Source organism: Carcharhinus amblyrhynchos, chromosome 4 (genome assembly GCF_965287045.1).
Source record: "Carcharhinus amblyrhynchos chromosome 4, sCarAmb.v2.hapA, whole genome shotgun sequence".
NCBI classification, from domain to species: Eukaryota; Metazoa; Chordata; class Chondrichthyes; order Carcharhiniformes; family Carcharhinidae; genus Carcharhinus; species Carcharhinus amblyrhynchos.
The window spans coordinates 91,647,033-91,673,041 of record NC_137327.1 but is presented as its reverse complement, the minus strand read 5'-3'; the positions used below and the strand labels follow the sequence as shown (position 1 = coordinate 91,673,041).

The window sequence follows — 26,009 nt, the reverse complement described above, 5'->3', positions numbered from 1 at the left end:
AGTTTAAGGCCTTGATAGCTGAAGCTATAGTCAGCAGTGGTGGAGAGATCTAAATGGGTGTCCTCAAGAGGCTACAATTTAAACGCTCGAAAGATAGTGTGGCTGGAGATGTCCTGTTTGTGAACACAGCTTCTCACTCACTTGAAGGAGTGACACACCAAAAGGTGTGCTACTAAATAAACGTGTTGGACCTTAACCTGGTGTTGTGAGACTTCTTAATGTGCTTACCCCAGTTCAACGCTGGCAACTCCACATGATGGTTATAGAGGCAGGGAGAGATGGGACCTTGGAGATTTGAAAGCAAGGATGAAAATTTTTATATATGAAAACATTTTGCATAAAGGGGCTCCCCTACCCCCAAAGAAAAATCACATCCACGTGTAATAGATTTTTGTTGAGCAAAATAGTGAGCATGTATAGAACCAAAATGGGTAGAGCTGAGTACAGATGGATCATGATCTAACTGTTTGGTACTGACTTGAGGAACTCCATGGCCTATTCGTATTCCTGTGTTGCCTGAAAGTATTTTGTACAATTTACCTGTTGAGAAATTACTAGCCCTATGGAGCTTGGGGGATAGAGAAGAGTCCTGAGGCTGATGGTGACAAATCAAATATCCATTTCATGTTTATTGAAATATTTTCTCTGGCATATCCAACTGAGTTTGAGTTCACCAGCTTTATGCTTAAAAAAGGAGTAGAGATGTCAGGATTCCATGGCAAATATTTTTCTGGAACTGCAAACTCTACTGTCAGGTGTTAGTGTACCTTTAAGAAATATTTTTTTAAATCGAGCTCTCTGCATCTCTTGCAGCTTCAGCTTATTTCATCGTTACCAAGTTGTCTATTGGAGTCCTTTTATTGCTCCTTCAGAGTTTAAATTGGGTTTGTTTATTTTTATTCTGAAATCATTTATGACCCTGCATTGTTAGGAGGAAGACTGGTTGGTGGGTCATGCATTTGGACATTTTTTTGTTATCTCTTCCCAGTAAATTTAAGGTTTCACTTTTTGTTTGACTGGCTGCTATTGGAGTTTAGAAGGGATACCAAGCTAAAAATAAGTGTTTCCCCCTGGTTTTGGAAATTCTACTAGTTAGCTGAAAGCAAGATTACCTGGAATGGAAAATCTGCTGATAGTGGCTAGCTTACCTAGAGAGTGTCTCCTTGGTGTTTTGGGAGGCTGTTCTGGATATATCCAGTGGACTGCTAGAAGTCACAAGATTGAGAAGTCTGGGTTTTCAATTCTCTAACCAAAGGACTCGCTTCCAGTATCACGTGAGCACTAGTCTTTGCTGTGTTAAACCTGTGGAAAGGGTTTTGTCTATGGGAAGTTTTGTTTGATTGGAACATTTTAGATATACTTGTTGAGAGTTATACGTTATCGTAGTTGTTTTGTTTTTATTCGTAATTGAGTTACTGGTTATTTTCTTGCTGTATATGTTAACTACATTCTTATTATTATTATTATCCTTTAGAGGATGAGAAAGGGGACCTAGTGGTAGGGGATGGGGATATGGCTAAGGTATTGAATAACTTTTTTGTTTCTGTCTTCACGGAGGAGGACGTGAATAATTTGCCGGGTGTTAACGATGGAAAGGTGGTAGGACTGGAGGGTCTTAATGACATTACTGTTACTAGAGAGGTGGTGCTCGACAGACTGGAGGGGCTGATAGGAGAGGGGATTAAGGGTTATGGGGAGAGGGCGGGAAAGTGGAACTGAGCAGCGACAGATCAGCCATGATCTTATTGAATGGCGGGGCAGGCTCGAAGGGCTGGATGGCCTACTCCTGCTCCTGTTTCTTATGTTCTTATGTTTCTTATCTTTGATAAAAACTCCCAAATGGGTCATTTGAATCATACCTGAGGTGAAACATATGTTTATCCTAGCCAAATTCTAAGTGCAAAACTTGTGATCCAGGTGGACTTCGTAAGTCACTGGAGTTTCTGACCTGAATTATAAAAACTGTTTAGTATAGCATGATTTGTTAAAATTGAGGATGGTATTTCAGGCATGGCTAATTCTAGAAAATTGCCTATTTTAGTTCTGTTGCAATTATTAACATGACCTCTAAATGGTCTTTAATGCCTATGTTGCCAAATACTGGAGGTTTGGTGCCTTTTTCATACTCCAAAAGATAGTTAATGAAAATCATTACCTTCTTTATATATAAGCTGTTTAGAGTTTTTGCTTTCCATCAACAGCAGTTTTTAGTTAATTTGAACAGAACTTTTTGGTCATCTTACCCATAACCACTTGGTTTATCTTGCTTGCTTTGCTCAAGCCTACTATTTCTGTCAGGGATGTATCAGGAGAAATAGTGAATTTTTATATCCTGTTTTTTAAATCCTGCATGATCTTCCTTCTTCCTATCTTGGTAATCTCTTCCAATGCTGCAACCTCTTAACTCTTAACACCAGGCGGTTGTACATACGTCATTGAGACACATTGGTGCCTGCTTTCAGCTGCATAAGTTTCATGTTTTAAAGTTTCCTTAAATCTCTTCACTCCTTTTGAGGACTCTTCCTGTCATTCACTATAAACGAGCTTTTGTTATCCCTCTTAATATTTTCTTTGGTTGACTTAAGTGTTTTGTAGTGCATTAGAGTATTTTTGCAAGTTAAAAATATATCTATGCAACTTGATCTTAGACACATCCAAGTTTAACAGTTGATGTAAATCAACAAAGTTGCATGATCCACTTCATGGTCTATTGTGGAAACTATCATTTAGCAAGTTGTAAGATATCTCCATTATTTTAGCACTGGAGTCAATGTTCTGTGTTATTTGATATAAGTGTTTTATTATTGTGCCATTCCTTAAAATTATCGATTTCTGCATTGTTTTACTGTTTTTCAGCTTCAGGAAAGAATTGCGAAGTCCAGGCAACCCCTGCAAGATAGTTGTAAAGGTGCCACAATTAATTTAGAACCCGAAACGGGGGAGAGTCCAGATGCCTGCGATTCATGTATATGCAAGTTGTTGTTGTCTAGCTCAGAAGATGAGGCTGAATTATCACCGGCTATTACTCCAGAAAACAGGCAACAAGGATGTAATGAATGTGCACTGACACAGAAAGTAGGTGAGAAGCCGCAGAACTATTGTGGAACTATAGTCATCTTGGACCCCAGTGATGATGATGACATTGAGCAGCAGGTGTAATTCAGTGCTTTTTTTGGATTAACTCTAGCATTTGTTACATTCAGCATGTTTCTATACTGAGGTATCCAATGTAATATAAGAGGCAGTGGTATAATGTTATTGTCACTGGACCAGTAATGCTCTGGGGACTGTGGTTTGAATCCCATTATGGCAGATAGTGAAATTTGAATTTAATAAAAATCAGAAAGCTTAATGACGAAGCCAAACTGGATACTAACTATTCCTGACTACAAGGTGTCCAGGAAAGAAGAGAGGTAGGGTGACAGTGCTTATCGAGGAGGACATCTGTACATCTCTCTTCATTAAAGAGATGTCAGGCCAAAAGAATCAAGTTGCAAGGAAACTTGAGCTGCAAAGCTTTAGTTATACCGGGAAAGGACATTATTTCTGTCCCAGTTTATAATATGAAGGCAAACGGCAGTGGGTCAATAAAGTTTTTGTGTCATGGTGGCATTGTAGATAGTATTTCTGTCTCCACGCTAGGGATCTGGATTCGATTCTGGCCTTCGGTTGCTATTTGTGTGAAGTTATCACATTCTCTCCATGTCTGCGAGGATTTCCGCTGGGTGCTCTGGCTTCCTCCCACAGTCCAAGGATGTGTCGGTTGGGTGGATTAGCCATGGTAAATGTGTGGTGTTATGCAGCAAGGGTGGAGGGAGGGCCGAGGTGGATGCAGTTTTGAGGAGTCTGCGGGCTCGATGGGCTGAATGGCCTCTCTCTGCACTGAAGGGATTCTAATCTATGGTTAACTGTTCTGGACAATTTGGTTGATCGCTGTTTGCTGCCTGACAAAAATTGCTGAATTTTGTTTGAGGCAATGAGGTGGATCCAGAGCTAGTAGGGAAATATTCAACAGTTAGGTTATCTTTGGAAAAAAGGCAAGGAGCAATTTAGAGTAAAAATAATAAAATGGAAGTGAACCAACTGGAATGAAATCTGATCTGGCCCAGATAAATAGAAATCAAAGATTGAAAGACAAAACTGCAACTAGACAATATGCAGCCTTTTTACGTGGAGACGGTTTGTGTGTAATTGAGGTCTATACCCATGCGGGGGGTGGGGGGGGAGGTGAAATCGGGCAAACAAAGCCAGAACTCCTTGAAGAATGAAAGAAACTGGGTAAGATGAAGGAGGAAAAAAATGGATGTATGGCAAATGTCAGGTTGATTTATACAAGTCTGAATATTAAACATAAGGAGATAAGAAGTGGGAGCAGGAGTAGGCCATCTAGCCCTTTGAGCCTGCCCCGCCATTCAATAAGATCATGGCTGATCTGAAGTGGATCAGTTCCACTTTCTCGCTTTCTCCCCATAACCCTTAATTCCCTTGCCTATCAAAAACCTATCTACCCGTGACTTAAGTATATTTAGCGAGGTAGCCTGCACCACCAACGGGCAGAGAATTCCAGAGATTCACCACCCTTTGAGTGAAGAAGTCATCTCTCTCCCCCGCCCCCGCCCTCCCCGCCCACTTATCTTGAGGCTGTGCTCTCTAATCCTGCTATCCTTTCTAAGCGGGAAGAATGTCTCTACCTCTACCCTATCCATCCCCTTCATTATCTTATACGTCTCTATAAGATCCCCCCTCAGCCTTCTAAACTCCAGCGAGTACAGACCTAGTCTATTTAGTCTCTCTTCATAGTCCAACCCCCTCATCTCTGGTATCAGCCTAGTGAACATCCTCTACACTCCCTCCAAGGCCAAAATACCGTTGCGCAAGTGTGGCGACCAAAACTGCACATGGTACTCCAGCTGCAGCCTTACCAGTATCCTGTACAGTTGCAGCAAGACATCCCTACTTTTATATTCTAAACCCCTCGCTATAAAGGCCAACATTCCATTCGCCTTTAGAGGGTAAATGAGAAAATATGATGCTGGCAACGAATATAAAAACACATCTAGGAGACCTTTATAGGTGTGTATTTTTTAAAAGTTGGTAATATACAAATTGGAATGGAAATTGAGGAGGCACTAGCCATGTTCTTCCAAGATTGCCAGACGACAAGAGAATTCCAAATATTCATTTTGTTTGAAAAGAAGAGTGTAAGGATAAGCAACAACAAGCCAATTGATTTAAATTTGGTGATGAGAAAACTTGCAGAAATTATAATTTGGAGAAAAGATCACTTGGATTAATTGAGGAAAGTTAGCATGGATTTGCTAAAGCTAAATTGTGTTTAACTAAATTTCTTTAAATTTTTGAGGTCAGAGGTTTCTAGGTAATGTAATGTACCTGTACTTTCAAAGGGCTTTTGATAAACGCCACTTAACAGACCTGCCAGCAAAGTTGAAAGCCATAGAATAAAATGGTCAATAGCAACTTTCAACCCTGTGGTTGAAATACTGTAATTCCTAAATTATTATATATGCAAATGAAATGACACTTTATAATTAGTTTCTGCTCACCACTTTTCTCACTTGCCTCTCCTGAAACTGAGTTGCGAGCAAGGGTGACAAGTGGTGATGAAAAGGGTATTTTCTTCATAATTTTTATTTATTTATTCGTGTCACAAATAGGCTTAAGTTAACACTGCAGTGAAGTTATTGTGAAAATCCCCAAGTTTCTGCACTCTGGTGCCAGTTCAGGCTTAGAGGGAGAATTTAGTATGGCTAAATTTAATATAAATTAAAATATTCAACTGCATAGTTGAAATACTAATTTCTAAATTACTCTGCAACAGCTTTTACATTGTAAATGGAAGAATCTGATTTGTTTAACATTTTGTTTCATTTAACATTGCACTCTTCTGGAATGCAACTACATTTGTGGAGTTCCCCAAGGCTTAGTATTTCGAGCGCTGCCTTTCTTGATTCATACTAATGGCAGTCTAGAATTCGATGTGCAGGGCACTGTTTCAAAATTTGTGACACAAAACTCGCAATTACTGCAGGAAAGATAATAAACCTTGAAGTTAAATATAGGCTGATGGAATAGGCAGATATGTCACATTTAAAAAGTTAATGGATTGAAGCATGAGTAGTACACTTTAGTAAGAGGATTTGAAGAGGCAGTATAAAATAAGGGGAACAATTGTGAAAAAGAATGCAGAAGAGGGGCCTAGGGATATATGAGCAAAATTTGTTGAAGGTGGCAGGGCAAACTGAAATAAGTAGTTAATAAGGTATTGGGATCCTGGGCTTTATAAGAGACATAGTACTTGAACATAAAACTGGTTCAGTCTTCAGTGGAGCTTAAAACTTTGAGTATTGAATGCTAGGAATATTGTGAATGTTCTAGCAAGGGCACAAAAGATTTTAACTTCGTGCACACTTTCTGAAAGCATCTGCACTTGCTGGAGGGTGGTAAGTTTACATGGGTAGCTATAAATGTGGGCGTTAGAAGTTCATAATATGCAAAATCTGATTTGAAGTAGGGTTGCAATTTAAGTCTAATTAAGTCTAAGTCACTCTTTAACCTTGTTTTTGTCTACCCTTTGTACACAAGATAATGCTGCAGAGATGAGTAGTATGCTATGATTGGAGGAAATGAGATAACAGGATGGACAGAATTTTTAAAAGAATCTTTTAGTAGATGTTTCTCTCTTTCTTCCCCCTTCCAACCTTGGAGCTGAGTTTAGGTTGCGAATGTAAAACAATGACTAGACATGCAAGAGCTTGGTCACTCGAGTGGCCTAGACTAAAATTTGTGATCATTGGTATTTGAATGTTGTCGCCCTCAGTAAGTTTAGAATGTACATTTGCTCAGCAAAAGTAGGAAAATGTGCTTTTTAGCCGAGAAGAGGGACTAGCATTGCTTTAATGATGAGCTTGATCAGTTTTTCTTCCTTGACAGAAATTGGAGCCAACCTTTGGCTTCAGGTGGCTGTTTTGATTTTTCAATTGTTTAGCGATTTTGAGAGGAGGACTGTTTAAAAATACAAAATAATGTCTATGTTCTTAGATTGTGTACAGGCAACTGTGTATACAATATTACTTTATCCCTTCTGCCCCCGTTTCTCTTCCATGATATCACCATCAACTCTCACTGCTAGATAGTTAAATAGATTTTTTTGAAAGATGTACTGCATATTTAATTGAATGGGTTTGTTTAATGTTAACATTGTTGTAAATTTCTAATCCAAGGTCTTGTTTTTACTCAAACCTTACAGGCAGTCTCTCGAATGTCACCAAGACGAGACCAGTTAATTCAGATTCCACATCAAGATGGGCCTCAAAGACTAAAAACAAAAGGTACAAAACTGGGGATGTCATAGCAGCTTCTATTTCAATAGGCCCAGTTGGGAAGAGTAACTTGGGATGTTTTCTGTCATATGCAGATGAAGCATTTACACCAAGTACTTAGTTGGCCATTTTTCCTATGATTTTGACCTGTCCAAGAATATACGAATACTTGTGGAGTGGGTGCTCAATTGCTGCTCGAGTTATCTCAAAATATTGACGTTAGATTTGTCATGTATAATGTGCAGAAGGATCTCTGGATGAGAATTCTGATTAGGTTCAGAATTGTGAAGGCCTTGGTAGTAAAGATAATTTCTACTAGTCACTGATGTAATAACCGAGGTTAACCAAAGGAGCAGAAAATTTTTTTACATAGCGGTTCATTTCACTTCTTAACTTAAAACGGTGGTGGCGACAGAATCCATTTACAGCTTTTAAATAGGAAGTGGTTTACACTCTTACAACTTAAGTTATATAATATATTGAGTTTAATAAAAGACTGCTGTTTTTGTAGCATCTTTCATAGGAACACCACAGAACATCCTAAAGTGCTTTCAAGCCAGAAACATTTTTGAAGTGTAGCCACCATTGTAACGTAGGTAATTGGGAAGCCAAATTGTCTGGCATGCTCCCACAAACTGCAAAGTGAAGTGACCTGATAATTGTTCATTTGAAAATAAATATTGACTGGGGGAAAAAGATCCCCATTCCTCTACAAATTAGCGCACAGGATCTTTTGTTCCTATCTGAAGGCAGATGAGGTGTAATACCTCATCTGAAAGGCAGCAATGTAGTTCTGTGCTATGAATTTCTAGATGCAGGAATTATTACAATGTCAGTTTATTCATGTTTTGTTCATATCAGATCTGGTTATAATTCTGAACTAAGCACCGATTCCAGTGCAGATGAAAATTACGAAAAATGTGAGTAGTACCTTAAAACATGTTTTTTTTTAAGCTTTACCTCTGTCTGCAACAAAATCGACTTTAGAGATTGGAGCATTGTCGTATGAGGAAAGGTTGAGGACTCTCGAATTGCTCATCAGAAGTTCAGCCTTCCTGGACAATTCCTGTGGATTCAGCGCGTTGGGTTGCCACAAATTCCCAATGGGCATCTTGATCGTATGTTCGATCTGGAGCCTAGAAGATCTCAGGCATGGGCCTTGAGTACCACATGCTTCATCAGAAAACCTAAGTTTTGAGAAGTATCTTAAAGGAGGAGAGCAGGGTAGAAAACTGTAGACAGGGCATTCCTGAGTTTGGGGATAGGCAACTGAGGACATGGCCGCAGTGTTGGAGCATTTAAAATCAAGGAAGCACAAGAAGTCAGAATTAGAGCAGCACCGATATCTTGAAGGTGTGGGATGAAGATTGCAGACAAAGGAAGGGGTGAGGCCATGGACGGATTTGAAAACAATGATGAGAACCTTAGAAACATTGAAAAGTTTTAAAGACAAAAGGCATGATTTGAGGGTTTCAGAAGCAGGTGTGTTAAGCTGGGTGATGTTACAGAGGTGGAAATAGGTGATCAATAAACTGATCAATTTGTACAAAATGTTGCTTGGATCACGATTTGAGTATTGCGAGCTGTTACTTGTGCAAAGGATATTAATAATAATGTAGCAGATTGCCAGGTATGGGCAGCTATAGTTATGAAAAGATGCTGGAGAAACAAACTTCTCATTGGAACATAAGAGTTAAGATCGGGTTTAGCACAGATCCTTTATTCTGGGGAATGTTATCAGAATCAAATTAATTCAAAATCATTAAGGGAAAAGTTTGATTGAACCCTCATAATTTCAGATTACCACACGTGAGAGCCAGGGACATGAAGTTTAAGCCTTAAAGACTGCATGGAAGGTTCTGATTTAATTACTCCTGCAGAGAATGAGGAATATGTGGGACAAAAATAACCTGTCAGAATTAGGTGTTTGATCGGGTAGATGGTTAAGTGCAACCATGCTGCTTGATGGGCAGCACAGTGGCTGGTTAGCCCTGCTGCCCCTAGGCATCAAGAACCTGGGTTTGATTCCCAGCTTGAGTTGCTGTCTCTGTGGAGTTTGCACATTCTCCCTTTGTGGATTTCCTCCCACAGTCCAGAGATGTGTGGGTCAGGTTGATTGGCCATGCTAAGTTACCAGTTAGTGTGGGGGGACAAGCGGGGTAACTACATGAGGCTATGGGGATAGGGGCTGGGTGGGATTGTGGTTTGTGCAGACTTGATAGGTCGAATAGCACCTTTCTACACTGAAGGGATTCTATGATTTTGTGTGGTGAGATGAACTAAATATAGTTTACTTTTTCTTGTGCTTTGCTATGTTACTGTATGCACCATAATGGTCCACATTGAGACAGATGCTCAATTTTAAGAAATCGGTTTCCAGCAGAGGTCATTAGATTACATATGTCTGTTGCAGCTTCAGAAAGGAATTTGAACATTAAGAATTGAGAGGGATTAATGTTGCATTTAATTTTGTATGCTACCATCAACCTGCCCTCTTCTGTTCTCCATCAGTTCTGATGCATACAAGGACACTGAATAAACCACAGAAGCACAGTGCTTGGAGAGAAAATGATAACAGGTGAGTAAGTGGCTGAATGTTTGGCTGAAAATGGGAATTTCACATCAACTTAATTATTGTAGAAAATGAAGTTTAGACAAGATGATCAAAAAGTCTTAATTCTTGGACCTGACTTCTGTCAGCTTGGAAATGCAGTGTACCCTTCATGCCTCTTTACTTCAGTATAAGTAGAAAAGCAATTTGATCCAAGCTTCATCTGGTCCCCACTGATTTCAATGATTTTCAGTGAACATCTGGCAATTTCTTTGAGTTGCAACAGATTTAAGTAACCATAGAAAAGTGAAATCCTCACCACATTGCAAGATCTTTGTATCCAACTTTCTTTGATGCTGACCGTAAAATCCAAGATGACAATTTATTCCAAATCTATTTGCAAAATTCCCAACACATGACACATTACTTTAAAAAGATTAAAATAGATCTTTACTTTTTCAAGTATGCCCAGTGCCCTAACCACACTTAACCTGAAGACAACATTTTATCTTGAATCCCCATGTGCCCCATGCTGAAGAAGTATGCCAGCTTTATATTAACTGTTGAACTGGTTTGCAGCACAGTCTTTCTCACTTTTGTCAAATTCCATTCCACTAATTGTGAACTTAATAAATGAGGGGCAATATGCACTTGCTTTCAAAGTTTTTTGTTAACACTGAATTATCTGCACTTCCCTGTTTGAAATACTTACCTTCAACCAGGGTTACTACTGTATTGTGGTAAATCTGAATTGCAAAATTGAGCTGATTAGCCAAAGTTTTGTTTCTAGTATGGAAAGCAGTAAATTGAGTACATGAAGAGGTAGAAGGCAAATGAATGATGCCTGCTCTTCCAGTGCAATCTCTTCAGTGTCTAATTATTGGTTGTTGGCAGGAGTAACTATTGTGTGGCATCAGGGCACATGGTTGTATATTTTGTAATTTCATGCTTTGCTTTTTGATTTCCATATAGTAATGAGATTTTCTATACAGCCTTAAAGATTTTATAGTGAGTGACTCGTCTGTAGATGAATTGGATATAAATGGGATTGTGGTATCAGAGAACAGTAGTGATAATGGTAAGTAAACTTGAAAATGAAGATTAAAATTATGTCATCTGTTTGATACAGCAATTTCTAATATTTGAAGAAGCATCTTTCCCATAAGAATTTTTTTATTTTACAGTGCACTCCATTCAGTGGAGGCTACCAGAATGGCACAGATAATTAGTTTTCCTTAGTTTTAAAACATTTTTTGGCATTTATTCAATTTTTCTTTTGACCTTGTGACCAAACTTTTCCCTCTGTCCCTTGTATGGTTGATAGATCTGCTGGTGATGCTGGCTGGTTAAAATGCTGTTTTGGAGGTCAGTGCACACTTTGGGCCAAGTAGCTGCCTTCTGCACTGTAGGAATTCTGATGTAAGGTAGTTCATTTTTATGGGATGAATGGGAAAAGCAAGGTATATTTCTCTAGAATATGAGAGATTATGGGTGTCCTAATCCTAAATCGTAGGGTTGGTTTGCAGGTGTAGCAAGTGGCTAACAAAGCTAATGGAATGCTGTAATTTGTTGTGGGAAAATTGAGTGCTCGAGAGGAGAGGTTATGCTTCAGTTGTTCAGGATATTGGTCAGACCACATCTGGAGTGTTGTGTATGGTGTTGGTATCCTTCTTTGAAGGGAGATGTAATTGCATTTGGCAGTTCAGAGAAGAAATTGACAGGTTGCTTTTTGGGAAAAATTGGGCTTATATCTGCTGGAGTTGAGTAGGAGGCAGCTTGATTGGGCAAAGTAGGATCCTGAGGGGACAAAAACAGGAAATGCTGGAAAATCTCAGCAGGTCTGCCAGCATCTATGGAGAGAAAATAGAGCTAGTGTTTAGAGTATGAATGACCCTTCATCAGAGCCCATTTATGATAGAGATGGGGAAATGCTTTTTCTGATGGTTGTGGGACTTCAGAATTCTCTTACTCTGAGCATTTGAGGCGGGGTTTTTGAATATCTTTAAGACAGAGGAAATAGATTCTTGATAAATAAGGTGGTGGAGGATTATAGGGCTAGGCAGGGGTGTGTACTTGAGATTAAAATCAGATCAGCCATGATTTTACTAAATGGTATAGCAGATTCAAAGGGAAAATGACTTGATCATAATTTGTATGGATGTAGCTATGCCTGGGGATTTCCTAGGCTATTGTTCATTAAATCCCCTCTCTCTTCCTGTAGTCTTTTTTAATCGATTGCAGTTCAGCTTTGGATCTGGCTATGCCTTTGTTTTGTACACTGGAGGCTAGTTAAGAGCCTCACTGCTACTTCTCATATTATCGAGTGTGTGCAGCTTGTATGATTTGAGCTGAGAAGCCAGCCATTGTGACTTTTGAATAAAAGTTTTTCCCAGGATTCTAGGGGAAAAATATGTTCTTGTCTCCAGAGAAAAGAATGCTCATGGGGAAGATAGGAGAGAGTAAGCATATAGCCCACCACTTCAATTATTTTTCTGTCTTAATCTACCAGGGATTGTTTGAGTTTCTGGGTTGATATGAAGAAAGTTTCAGGAGTGTTATGTGGAAGATGGCAATAAAATTTATAATGGCTTAAGATTTTATGTTTGGTTTACTGCTCGGAAATAGTATTTGAGTTTGAGGAGACAATCTGATGCTGTAATCAGGGGTTAAAATTACGTTCTTGTCTTCTGACTCTTAGAACAACATGAACCCATCTGGCAAAGCCATGAACCAGCAAATAAGCATTCTGTGGAAGCCATCCATACTATACCATCTACATCAAAATCAGAATTAAATAATTGTGAAGACTATTTTATTAAAAATATGCAAAGAGATCAGCTGTTGGATAAACGGAAGGAAAAGAAATCTCGATGGCATGGTTCTTGCGCTTTGGGCATGGGTTCAGAAGCTGGTAATGGCTCCAATAATCTCACTCACTCCAAGCAATTGAGTGAAATGTCAGATCCTTCAGATACATCAAGTGATGAGTTTGAGTCTGTATTTCAAGGGATTAAAAACAAAACTCCCAGAACTCCAGCTCCGACTAGCAGCAAGTTGAATGGAAGACAAATGGCTGTCACTGGTAAGCTTCTGATGAGCTCCATTCACTGTTCCTCATCCCTTATCTATGTAAGCATGTTTGTGAATGTGTGCAGGTTGGCTATCTTGCACACCCATGTCCATGATTGTAATCCTTTCATGGCCTTGCATTATTTATTGTGATCACCAGCTAGATGTAACAAATCTTCTCTGACTGACTATTGTTTCATACTAGCTTAATGGTTAGTGACCTATTGTGTGGGGGAAAAATAGCATATTGGTAATGTTATAGAAACCAGGGCAACTTCAATTAATTAAACAAACCTGGAATTAAGAACTTAATCTTGATAATGGTGACTAATAAATCGCCAGATTATCATAGAAACCCATTATCCTCTTAGACTTTAAGAGGAGGAAATTTTGTTGTTCCTACTTGGGTCTGTCCTACATGCAATTACAAGCTGACAACAATGCGGTTCTGTCAATTAAGAAAAAAGAGAGCGACAGGCATGCGTTGGCCGCTACAAGTGCTCACACAGTCCAGTGCACCCTGCAAAGGTTTCCTCACTAATATCTGGGCGTTTGTGCCACAATTGAGAATTGTTCCACTAGTCGAGCAACAGTCTGACGCAGCCATACTTGTGAAGTGATACCTTGTAATACGTTAGTCTCTTTCATCACCTTCACTTGGAAGACAGATTGACTGGAGGTCGTCTCGTAGTGGTATACAGTCCAAAGGGAATGACCCTCAGAGTCCTTAATTGACCCGGGAAACCTGCAAAACCTCATGTTATCGGACCAAAATCAAGCAAGGAAATCTTCTGATTACTGCATAGCACCCTTCATCAACTGATGAATCATTATCCTTCGCATTGAATGCCACCAAGGGTAGCAAGGGCACAGAATGCACTCTGGCTTGGGGAACTTAATTACCTACAGCACATTTTAATCCATGCCAATTTCCTATAGCACAATCGTGTTTCCTTCACTTTATCTCAGTAGACAAGTATATTTCTCTCAAGCACCCATCCAAATTTCTTTTGAAATCCTTGATCATCTCTGCTCCTACCATCAACACAGGCAGTATGTTCCAGGTCATTATGATTGCTGCATTTTTTTAAAAAAAAGGGTTTGAGTTTTGTATAGATTCACCATATCTCTATGAAGTTCATGATCCTACATGCTTTATTAACTACTCTTGCAATATGTCCTGTTGTCTTCAAAGACTTATGCACATGAATGTCCAGATCTTTTGTTCCCATACATCTTCAGAACTCATTTAGTCCATATTGCATCTGAATTTTTCATCTTTCTACTTTGTAACACTTAACAATTGCCACTTTTCTGCCCACTCTGTTAGCCTATCTAATAGTCACAAGTAGGCTTACACCAACACTGGAACAAAGCTATTGAAAATCCCCTAGCCGCCACACTCCGGCACTGAGGAAGTACAGGACATCTACGTCCTATTACATATAATTGGTATCATCTCCCCTGTTTGCCACATCCCTAAATTGGCAAATTTTACTCTTCCAATAGGAGTGTCATTTTTATATGCAAAGTAGCCCTAACGATGACCATGAAACATCATTTATATACCATTCTGTAGTCTGGAAAAAATACTATTTATAATGACTTGCTGAGTTTTCTTAATTTGACACTGACCTTCTTTTGCAACGAGCCTCAATTTTGTTAACTAGCCTTTTGTATGGTACTTCATCAGATACTTTCTTAAAATGCATACATTCATTTTGCATTGCATTCCCTTCGTCAATCTTGATTTTTTTTTGATGAGATAGCTCCTCTTTCTGGCTTCCCTCTATAAGACACTTTTCCTGGATGAATGCCACTCCAACATCACTTGAAGCTTAGCTCCTGGGTTAAAGCTGCCTGTTGGCACGCCTCAGTCACTGGCATGATAGATGCAGCGTGTGTCATTAACAACCATGGTTCCCAACTTTTTGAGTAACATGGCACGCTTCAATGAGACAATTCCACGATGCACTTTTTTCCAGCTGTATCGATTGCTCATAAATGTCACACATGCATCTCTAATGATTATGGTCAGTGGCTGCACAAGGGTGGCAGAGGGTGGGCTTATGGGGACTGGAAGACGAGCAGCTGCCTGGCCTGGGAGCTCCACCTCAGAAATCTTATAGATCGACTGGTGGGCAGGTGAATTGAATATAAGCAACAGAATAACCCAGACTCTCACAACTTTCCAAATGGTTAAACCGATTGGTCCAAGTGCATGGAAATGATGCAACTCAGAATTAAACGTGCACAAAAGTTTGTCTTTACCAGGGAGCCTTTTCACTGGTGAGTGCTGACCAGTGTTTCCCGCTTTTTTTCACTGTAAAGAAAACATGTAAACTAAGTAACTATTCAAGTACATCACCACCTCAACCCATGTCTTAGGGTGGCTTGGTTGTTCTTACTACTCAAGTGTGCTGGTCCAATGATCAATTGCCAGACCTGCAATTGCCTTTTGCAAAAGAGACCCAGTCATTTTTCCCAATTGGGTTTTCTCAGGTTAACAGGGTCTGCAAGGAGGACCCTTCACACTACTCCTACTTCAAACCAAACTCCGAGAAATAAATCTTTCAATTTCTTGTCACAATCCTCCTTTATTTAAAAAAAAAGCTCACTGCAAATTGTAAGGATGGAAAGGAAAATGCAAATGCAGATGTTGGAATTGCATGGAGCAGGTTAACCTGTAACCTAGGAATAGCACCCGAGTTCAAACAGGAGTCCCATCACTTATTCACTTTTCCCCTACCTTAAAGCAGCACAAACTAATGGGAGCTTCTAATTTGAATTAGTACAGTTAGTGTTTACTTCTGGGAATTACAAAGCAGGGCTTTTGATTCCTGGTAAGGATGTGTCTACAAATTCAGAAAACAAACCAGTTTTTATGAATCACACATGGACAGCAGGTGGTGGTTCCTCTCACTTTTAAACTGTTTGACTCTTATGTTGCTTTGCTTCCACGCACTTGGATCATTTAATCATTTGGAAGTTGAGGGATGAATCTGGGTTTCTCTTTTTTTTTATTCGATGTACCCGCCAGTCAGTTCTGCACTCCCAGGCCAGGCCTGGCAACTGCTTTCATCCAGTTTCTGCCTGTATGCCCTCTGCTGCCAGCACTGCACTCAACAAGATGTTCTGGCAGCTAGCCATGGCACACTTGCAGGCTGTGTGCCATGGCACAGTGGTTGAGAACCACTGATCCACAAAATGCACTTCAGCAACTCCTCTAGGCTGCTCTGACAGCTTCAAACCTGGGACCTCTACCATTTAGAACGCTAAGGATAGGATGTGCATCACCACTTGTAAGTTCTCCTCAGAATCGCATTCTATTCTGCCTGAGAAATGTATCACTTTTTTCGCTGTTACATTGAAATTCTGAACCATGTTCTTTAACAGCACTGTGCCAACCCACATCACAAACACTGCAGTGATTCAAGGCAGGTCAGCACTACCTTTTCATGGGCCAGTGAGGCACGCCTCATTTGCAAAAGCAATATGGGCTTGTCTTGGAGGACATAAACTTTTGAGATTAAAATTGTGGCAGAACAGGGAAGATCCACCTCCAGTTGAATTAAGATAGGTACCCCAGTAGCTGCACCACTGGAATGTTCTAAGTCTGTGTGAACAAAAATGTGGTGAGGGATTGCATGCATACTTTATTTGGGAACCTACTTTTTGGAGTCAGTGTTGGGGGTTTCTGGATGATGTAGAAATGATGGAGAAATGTTTATATTTCAGAAATTGCAAAAAGACTGACTTTTGAGCAAATAAATTTCTTTGGCCTTATTTCTTTTCTCTGTAGAACCAGTGAAACGGAGACCCTGTAACAACAGGTTGGGGAAAAAACACAAACCCGCCGCCAAGAGTTTTTTTCCAATGTCTCCCCAGGGATCTAAACCAATGAAAGGTGTTTTATGTGACGTGACTTCATTGAGTCAAGTATCAGACTTCAAGATTTCCAGTGCTTTCGAGTCTCACTCTGAACATCGCATATTGCGAAAGTATGTATTCTTATAAGGTTGCCTTGTAAATGCTTTTCAGTAAAGTTGCCACTGAGATGCTGTCAACATCTTAATTTTGTTATAAATTTCAGACTCTGGCTTTCTGAAGTAAATGAGCTTATGAATCTTTGCAATAAATTTATTGGAGATGCTCCAACAGGTGTGGCAGCATCTTTGAAGCAAACCAAGATAATGTATCCGGCCAATACTTATTGGATAAATGTTAGTCTCGTCTATAAGTGTACTCATTCACTGCCAGAACAATGAGGAAATTACTAGTATTTTAAAACTATTGTGCATGTTACACTTTATTCTTTCAGAGCATTGTTATATGGATAAGGCATTTTTATGTGAACATTTATAGTCGCAATTTCCAAAATCAACAATCGTTGTCACAAAGAGATTGTAAGTCATGGCCCCTTGGTATAGGGAGTGTTTCTGATTCACTTGCAACTTTCTTTCGTTCCATCATTTTGGTTTTCCTTTTCGCAGGTTAACTTTTCTATTTTTGTCTTGGACTGTAGATTTGACTTCTTTGACAGTGCAACTCTTAAATACTAGCTTAAATTTTGTGTTTATGCCTCCTGTCAAGGATGATGGTTTTGCCTTTGTATGTCTGCTGCTTTTTACACTGTCAACTGCTCTATTTCTCTTTTTCCCTTTTACTGTGTTCCACTCTTTGCCCTCAAGGCTTATGTAAATTTGCTGATCTTATTTCCCAGGGCATATCCATTCTTAATTTCCTGACTGACTTGATTGCTTACTTTTGCTATTCTTTGCCAACCAGAACACCTGGCATATGGACCTGGAGGCTTTCTGCCATGTGTTACAAACTCTATTGATGTTAAATGCAGGGATATCCCAAAACCCAGAAGGGTAACTTGGAAGACTGATTCTTAGTGGTGTATATTTTCAGTTTGGTATAATATGAGAAAGGAATGCAAACCAGTGAGGAACAGTTTGGTTTTGTTGCAATCAATGAATAATTATTAATTTAAATAAAGCATGCAACAAGGCAGACGACCATACACTACCACAGTACACTTAACTACAAAATGATATATAGATAATAACCTTTTATGTAGTTAGTCTCCCCTTCCCAGCTGTCTGCTTTCCTGATCTCTGAAATGCCCCTTTCCCAAACATCAGCTAATTTTATATAACTCCTAAGCTAAATCCAGCAGATAGTTACCACCTGAAAGTTATCCTCCAGTACTTCAATTGGTGGTGCGAGGATCTTGGCAAGGTACTCTCTGAATTGGTGCAGACTCAGTGGGTCAAATGACTGACTTCTGCACAGTCGGGATTCTTTGTGTAGCATTTCTTCTTTGAAAGTTTTTAAAACAGCAGCTTTTCAGCACCAACTTAATTATGAGCAAACCTACTTTTCCAGCTGGTCATGGCTATGGTAGAAGCAACTTCCCAGCTGTGTACCTCTTTTCTTATTTCTGCTGTACTATTAATACTATTAACTTGCTATGGATATACTTTTCCCTTTAATGTTATTCTATCTCATGAACACAACTTGGACCATGCTTTTAGCGTATAGATGTGAATTGAATTCTTTTCCTTCCGCTTTGAACTCACCTCTCCCATTGAGTTTCAGACACCATTGTTAGTCCCTACTCACTTGGGTAAACACTGCTAATTCACATGTCAATAGCACCTCTTCAGGACGGCTGTCCTCATATCAACTTCCCTTTTTATCTAATTATTTATTTTATCCCAAGTTTATTTTTGATCTTGATTTTACTTGGTTTTTGAATCTTTTTTTACTCCAGTATTGTAGCGCGTGTGGTTCCTGACCAAATTGTCAATTGTTTTTTGCTAATAATTTCAGTGGCCTGCTTTCTTACTGCCTTGAGGCTTTGTTTCACTTTCTGATTTAATTCCCCATTTTACTCTATTCCTTGCTTGTTCTCCTGCACTTCTACCTGCTTTGCTACCCACACATCTTTCCTCCTGCTCTGCATTTTGTCAGCCATGTTGCTTTTTTTAATTAACCCTATTTAGGTTGCCAAGACCTATTTCTTATTGATGCATCATTTTCCTAACTCAACTGCAAGTTACAAATCACAGTATCGTTCGTACTATATCCTGTGCTGTAATCTAGTGTTCATTTAAAAGAATGAATATCCTTAAGTTCATTGTATATCTCACATGACACAATTTTATGGAATTGTACATTCCTGCATGTTTTATGAAACTATTATGCATTTTAATAGTAAGTAGCTTGGGTATTTTAACACTCCATACCAGCTGTAAGTCAGATATGTGCTCCCCTACATGTTATCAGGTTGAGTCTCCCCATCCAGATTCCTGTTTGGAACCCAGGAGGTTGAGGGCTATTGCTGTCTTGTAGTTTTAGATGATGCACACATAACTAACCAGTTGGCAGTGAAGGAACAGGAGTAGGCCACTCAGTTCATTGAGCCAGCTCCACCATTCAATATGATCATAGTTGATCATAGATTTTTTTCCCTCCCTCATGCCCCTGCTGTCATTGATATTTAGAAACCTGTCAATTTCTAAATGACAGATCTAAATGACTGATCTTGCACAGCTCTCCTGGGGTGGAGAATTTCAAATGTTCACCATCCTCTTAAAACAAATTCTCCTAATTTGTCCCAAATGATTCCCCTCTTACACTGAAATTGTGGCCCTTGATCTCCCCTATCTATTCCTTTTAAATATTTTGTAACTTTCAATGAGATCACCTCATTGAGAAAGTACAGGCCCAGTCTCCTTCATAGAATCATCCTGCCATCCAAGAACCAGTCTGGTGAACCTTAACTACACTCCCTCTGGCAATAATATCCTTTCTAACACAAGGGGACCAAAACGGCGCACACTACTCCAGGTATGGTCTATTCAAGGTTCTATACAATTGAAGCAAAGCATTGCACCAGTTGTACTCAGATCCTTCTGTAATAAATGCTTACATGCCATGACATTAGCCTTTCTAGCTGCTTGCTGAACCTGTTAGTTTTAAGTGGTATATTGACAAGGACACCTAGGTCCTTTTGTATGCCTACAGTTTCCAATTTCTTGGTGGATAACCTCACGTTTTTCCACAGTGTATTTCATCTGCCATGTTCTTGCCTACTCGCAATCTTCAGATTTGCTTTACCCACACAACACACACTTCCATCTAGCTTCTGTGAATTTGACTCCACTATGTCCAAATCATTGATACATATTAATGAACAGTTGGAGCCTAAGTAACAATCTTTGCAATATTCCAATTTCTTTCCTGCCAATGTGAGTGTGACCCATTTATTCCTTTTGTTTTTTGCCTATGAATAAATCCTTAATCAATCCCAGTATATTACCTCCTTTCCTATGTATTTTAATTGAGTTAACCAAACCTCCTGTGGGGTTTAAAAATCTCAAATCTACCATGTTCATTGTTTCCCTTTATCAATTCTGTTAGTAGCATCCTCAAAACAAAATGAACTAGTTTGTCAAATGTGGTTGCCAATGTTAGCTATACTCAAATCATTATTACCGAAGTGTCCACTTATAGCATTATAATTATTTATAGATTCTAGCATTTTTCCTAATGTCAGGCTATTGCGCCTGTTTTTCCTTTTATTTTCTCTCCCTTTTCCTCTGGTCTTAAATAGTGGGGTGACATTTGCTACTTTCGAATCTGGAAGAACTGTTCTAGAATCTAGAATTTTGGAAGATGATCACCAATGCACCCACTATCTCCTTAACTGCCTGTTTCAGCATTCTGGCATGTAAAATATCAAATCCTGAGGTTTTATCAATCATCAGTGCTGTTAATTTATTCAATATAACCACCTTGCTTACACTAATTACGTTCTCCTCGTCCCTAAGATCGCCACTTCTGGGAGATCTCTTTTTTCCCTCAATGAAAACAGACACTACTGATTTTGCTTCTCTGCCATTTCTCTATTCCCCATTATAAATTCTCCTGACACCGCCTGTATTGGACCCACATTTGTTTTAGCCAAACCTTTCCTTTTTACATACCTATAGGAACTTCTACAATTTTTGGGAGGCTTTTGCTAATTTACGTTCATTCTATTGTCTTTATCTGTTTTTTCCTTTGCTGCATTCTAAAATCCTTTCAATCCTCGGGCTTTTTTTTTGGCAACTTTATAGGTCTTTACTTTTAATCATATACAATCCTTTGTTAGTCATAGTTGACAGACTTTAATTTTTGGGTTTTTTTGTGCCTTGATGGAATGTGCAGCTACTAGAATGTACAATTGCTGTAAACAATTTAACTCCTTAAAGACTACCCATGTCTAAGTGCTGTCATACTTTTTACTGTCTTTTCCCAATGCACCTCTGCCAGTTTGCCCCTCTTGCCTTCATAATTTCCTTTGTTCAGATTTAACATCCTAACCCCAGATTGAAGTCACTCATGATTACTGTACTACCTATAATTCTTTAATCTGTTGATTAATACCATGCCCCACATCACTACTGTTTAGCCTATAAATGACTCCAATCAATGTTTGCTGTCCCTTGCTGTTTCTTAGCTCTATCCAAACAGATTCCAAATTTTGTTCTTTTGATCTGTAATCTTTGCTTATTTATGCACTGATACCATCCCTTATCAACGCAACATCACCATTATTTTACTTTTTGCCTGCCCTTCCTAAATGCTGAATATTCAGTTCCCAGTCATGATGATCCATGTTTCTGTAATGTAATTGACCGTACCCATTTACCTCTTTTTATATTTTTTTTTGTAGAATCTACCTTGCTAATAGTGCCCTTTATTCTGCATTTCTAAGCCTTTGTTCTGCATGTTTTCTAATTTTGCTTACTCCTTTCTGGCTTCTTGTTACCAGTTTTATGTTCTTCCAGTTTGAAAGGTCCCTCAGGTTCTTATTCTGCTGATGAGTTAGCTTAAACTCTCCCCAACAACACTAGCAAATCTGTGAGGATGAGAGTCACGGTCCTGTTGAGCTGTAATTTGTTCACTCGCCCCAGGACCAGTCTAATGCATCAGATCTGATGCCCTTCCTCCTACACCAATTCTCCATGTGCTCAAATGATCAATCCTTTATCTTAGCTCATTAGCACATGGCACTTGGAATAATCCTAAGATTATTGCACTTGAAACCCTGCTTCTTAAAATCTTCCTAAAATCTGCTTTTAGGGCCTCATCCCACTTCCTACCTATGTCATTTGGACAAATGTGGACCATTTCCTCTGGCTGTTCTTCCTCCCCCAGAGGAATTTCTTGCAGCTACTCCTCACCTCTTTGACTCTGACCCCGATACTAATTCACAAAGATCCTTAGACAGCACCTTCCAAACCCATGACCACTTTCATCTAGAAGAACAAGGGCAGCAAATAAATGGGAACATCGCCACCTGCAAGTTCCTCTCCAAGCCACTTGTTGTCTTGGTTGGAAATATAAAGCTTCCTTCACAGTCGCTGGGTCAAAGTCCTGGAATTTCCTCCCTAGCGGCATTGTGGGTCAACCCACTGAACATGGACTGCAATGATTCAAGAAGGCAGCTCACCACCACCACCACCTCAAGGGCAACTAGGGATGGTGATAAATGTTGGCCAGCAAGTGATGCCCATGTCCCATGAATGAATTAAAAAGGGGAGGCAACACACTGTCTTGAAGTTACTTTTACTGCCACAGAAATTCCTTTCTGCACCCCTCATTATTGAATCCCCTATCACTCGTACTCTTCCACTGTCCTTCCTTCCTCCTATCCAGCTGAGCCATGTGTGATGCCATAGATTTGGCTGTGGCTGCATTCCCCTGAGGAACCATGGCCTTCACCAGTATCCAAAATAAATAAATGATTGGCAAACAAAATAGATATGGGACTCCTGCATTACCTGTCTGGATTTGTTTGTTTGCCTGCTGCTCCTGACTTGCAGTATGACCTTCTACCTAAACATGCTATCTATGTGGATGTACCTGTGACTCCAGCTGCTGCTAAATTTCTGAAACTGAGGTTAAGCTTCTGCAGCTAGTGATGCCTCCTGCACGTATGTTTGTCTAGGGGACATAACACCTCCATGACTTCACACGTACCACAGTATGTACGTTTGACTGGACCGAGCTGACCTGCTTCACTGTACCTTTTAAGAACTTAATCACAATTATATTATGTAGAATAACTTACTAGTTACTCCCAGTCAGCTTTCGTGAATTGTTGTTAAGTACTGGAGGCTTAAGAAGAAAGGAGCCCTTTCCTGCCCTTGCACTTTAAACAAACTATTTACTTGAAACTTAGTGTAGATGAAACAACACCAAGGAAGGCGTGTTTATATAATTAAAGCAACCGATTCAAGCTTCTGCAAATCAGTTTAAGCAAGCTATTTAAATAATTAGCTGGAGCTGTTCTCTGAGCTTGTATACCTCTGTTTTAAAGCTGGAATAGAACATAACACATGGAATAATTTTTAGTTAAGGGAAGTTGCTGGGGGGAATAAAGCATCAGATTAAAATTTAACCCTTAAAACAAACTCTGAAGACCATGTCAAGCAGGCTGGTACAACACCCATTCCTTGTTTAAACGGTTTCCCTGAAAGAAATGCAGCATGCAATTAGTGATTTCTCTCCCAACTGACGCCTAGCAAATATCCTCCAAATTAGTTCAGAAACTCCTGATGCATGAAACTATGTTAATTTTTTTAATGACTACCTTTTTGAGGGGTTTTGCCACTCTAATTAAAATTCCTTTATTACTGTTTTATATCTCTCATCAGATGCCTAACGCCTGGCTGCTTCCTTCAGGATCTGACTCTGAGCTCATCAAAGTATGTAAAAAATTTCAAACAGAATCGGAAGGAATTAACTCAAGAACTCTATGATTTATACAATAAGAGTATCTTTCAGCAGAAGGTAAAACTTTTTGATCCTATAATTGGTGGTCAGTCAATCAGCTCCTGCAGGATTTGATGTTATTGATATTCTGTATGATTTACAGCTTCCAGAGAAGATGGCCATCACATGGAATAAGAAAATGCGAAAAACAGCTGGATATTGCGTTACTGGACAGAAACGGGACGGTACTCTCCAACGTTACGCCAGAATTGAACTTTCAGAAAAAGTTTGTGATTCAGCTGGTGAGAACAAAATTAACCCGAAATTGAAGGAACAACATTTTCATTTGGCATTTTAGGTGGTGCTAGTCTCCCGATTTTGATGTAACATTGAATACTCAGAAATTGGAAGGAGTGGAATGCTGATTAGGATGACACATTCAGTCTTAATTGTTTACTTTTTCCCCTCTAGTTCCCTTAAGTTCTTTAACTTAAACTCTAGTTAGTGCCACTTTTCCAGGGCATTAACTCAAATATAATGACTGGACAAAACCCTATTTATGTTATTACAGTCCTGGTACTACTGGATGGAAGTTCCCAGGATGGAACTTGGCTCAATAGATCGTAACTTTTTCTTTCTTTAGAAAACGTGGGGGAATGGAGTCACCAGACTGCCAATTGGCTTTTAACATCAAAAAAAATAATAATCATAAAATATTGTATTATAATACAATGCTCCTTTGCTCCTACTTCAAAAATGTACACAGATTTCCAGGATGACATGGGTTATGCAAATCTTGTGCTATAATATTCTTGGCAGATACACAGGTCCTGTAACTCTCAGGCTAACTACAGATAGCCAACATTCCATTCTGAAGCTAAAGATGTAGATGCCAATCAACATTATCGATGTCTTCTCCCAAACTCCACTCTCAAAAGGATATGCTTTAAAATCTTTCAAGCAATACTTTTCTTCAACTGTTTTAGCAAGGGTCAAAGATTTCCAACTGCTTTCAATATTGCTTTATCTTGACTAGCCATGTGCATTTCAAGATCTCTCAATCTTGCAGGCACTCAGTCCCCAGCTGAATACTATTTTTTCAGAAACTGGAATTAAGGATACCTAACCGTAATTGTTTCAGATATATGGCTTTTCTCTGAGTTAGCCTTATCAGATCAGCTCAGCTCTTCCAAGAACTACTTTAACTTCAACTAAAATTATCCTACTCCCATTGTAGTTTCTCTTGTTTGTTTTTACTTTAGTTTTCCTGGGAACTTCTTCATTCTCTAGTTTCAAGAACTAACTGTCATTTAGTTTCTGGGATTTGCATTCTTACTCATTACTCTATTGTATGGCTTTCCTGCTTCTGGCAGGGCTCAGTGCTATTTTTTCCCCCTCTCACTGTTAAGTCTCTTCTGTCTGGGTACAGTTAAATTAAACACAGGTTTTTTTTTACCTAAACGATGGTCCTGACTGCTAAGCAGCCCATTCTTTCTTCAAGTTTGTGTTTACTTTTCATATGATAAACACACTCGGCTCCAATAGACACAGTTTGAAGCCAAAAACTTCCATACCTGCAAACGCCTCTAGCCCTTCGAGCCGGCCCCGCCATTCAATAAGATCATGGCTGATCTGTCGTGGCTCAGTTCCACATTCCCACCCTCTCCCCATAACCCTTAATCCCCTCGCTTATCAAAAACCCATCAACCCGCGTCTTAAAAATATTTAGCGAGGCAGCCTCCACCACCTCAACGGGCAGAGAATTCCAGAGATTCACCACCCTTTGAGTGAAGAAGTTCCTCCTCAACTCCGTTCTAAACCGCCCCCCCTTTATCTTGAGGCTGTGCCCCCTAGTCCTACTGTCCTTTCTGAGCGGGAAGAGTCTCTCCACCTCTATCCTATCCATCCCATTCATCATCTTATACGTCTCAATGAGATCTCCCCTCATTCTTCTAAACTCTAACGAGTACAAGCCCAGTTTATTCAGCCTCTCCTCCATAGCTCAACCCCCTCAACTCCGGTATCAGCCTAGTAAACCTCCTCTGCACTCCCTCCAAGGCCAAAATATCCTTGCATAAGTACGGCGACCAAAACTGCACACAGTACTCCAGCTGCGGCCTCACCAACACCCTATACAGCCGCAGCAAGACCTCCCTACTTTTATATTCAATCCCCCTCGCTATGAAGGCCAGCATCCCATTCGCCTTCCTGACCACCTGCTGCACCTGCAGGCTGGGTTTTTGCGACTCATGCACAAGGACCCCGAGGTCCCT

General features: G+C 39.6%; 1 protein-coding gene across 1 annotated transcript in view; it reads left to right on the top strand.

Annotated features, from left to right (window-relative positions):
- The window catches only part of gcna (germ cell nuclear acidic peptidase), a 37,682-nt gene that overhangs the window by 2,508 nt on the left and 9,165 nt on the right, over positions 1-26,009 (top strand). The window contains exons 3-11 of the mRNA XM_080188212.1: positions 2,857-3,079; positions 7,268-7,349; positions 8,202-8,260; positions 9,852-9,918; positions 10,884-10,969; positions 12,590-12,973; positions 16,763-16,961; positions 23,679-23,814; positions 23,900-24,038. Coding sequence (XP_080044338.1) covers positions 2,857-3,079; positions 7,268-7,349; positions 8,202-8,260; positions 9,852-9,918; positions 10,884-10,969; positions 12,590-12,973; positions 16,763-16,961; positions 23,679-23,814; positions 23,900-24,038 — 1,375 coding nt within the window. The remainder of the gene's footprint in view (positions 1-2,856; positions 3,080-7,267; positions 7,350-8,201; positions 8,261-9,851; positions 9,919-10,883; positions 10,970-12,589; positions 12,974-16,762; positions 16,962-23,678; positions 23,815-23,899; positions 24,039-26,009) is intronic.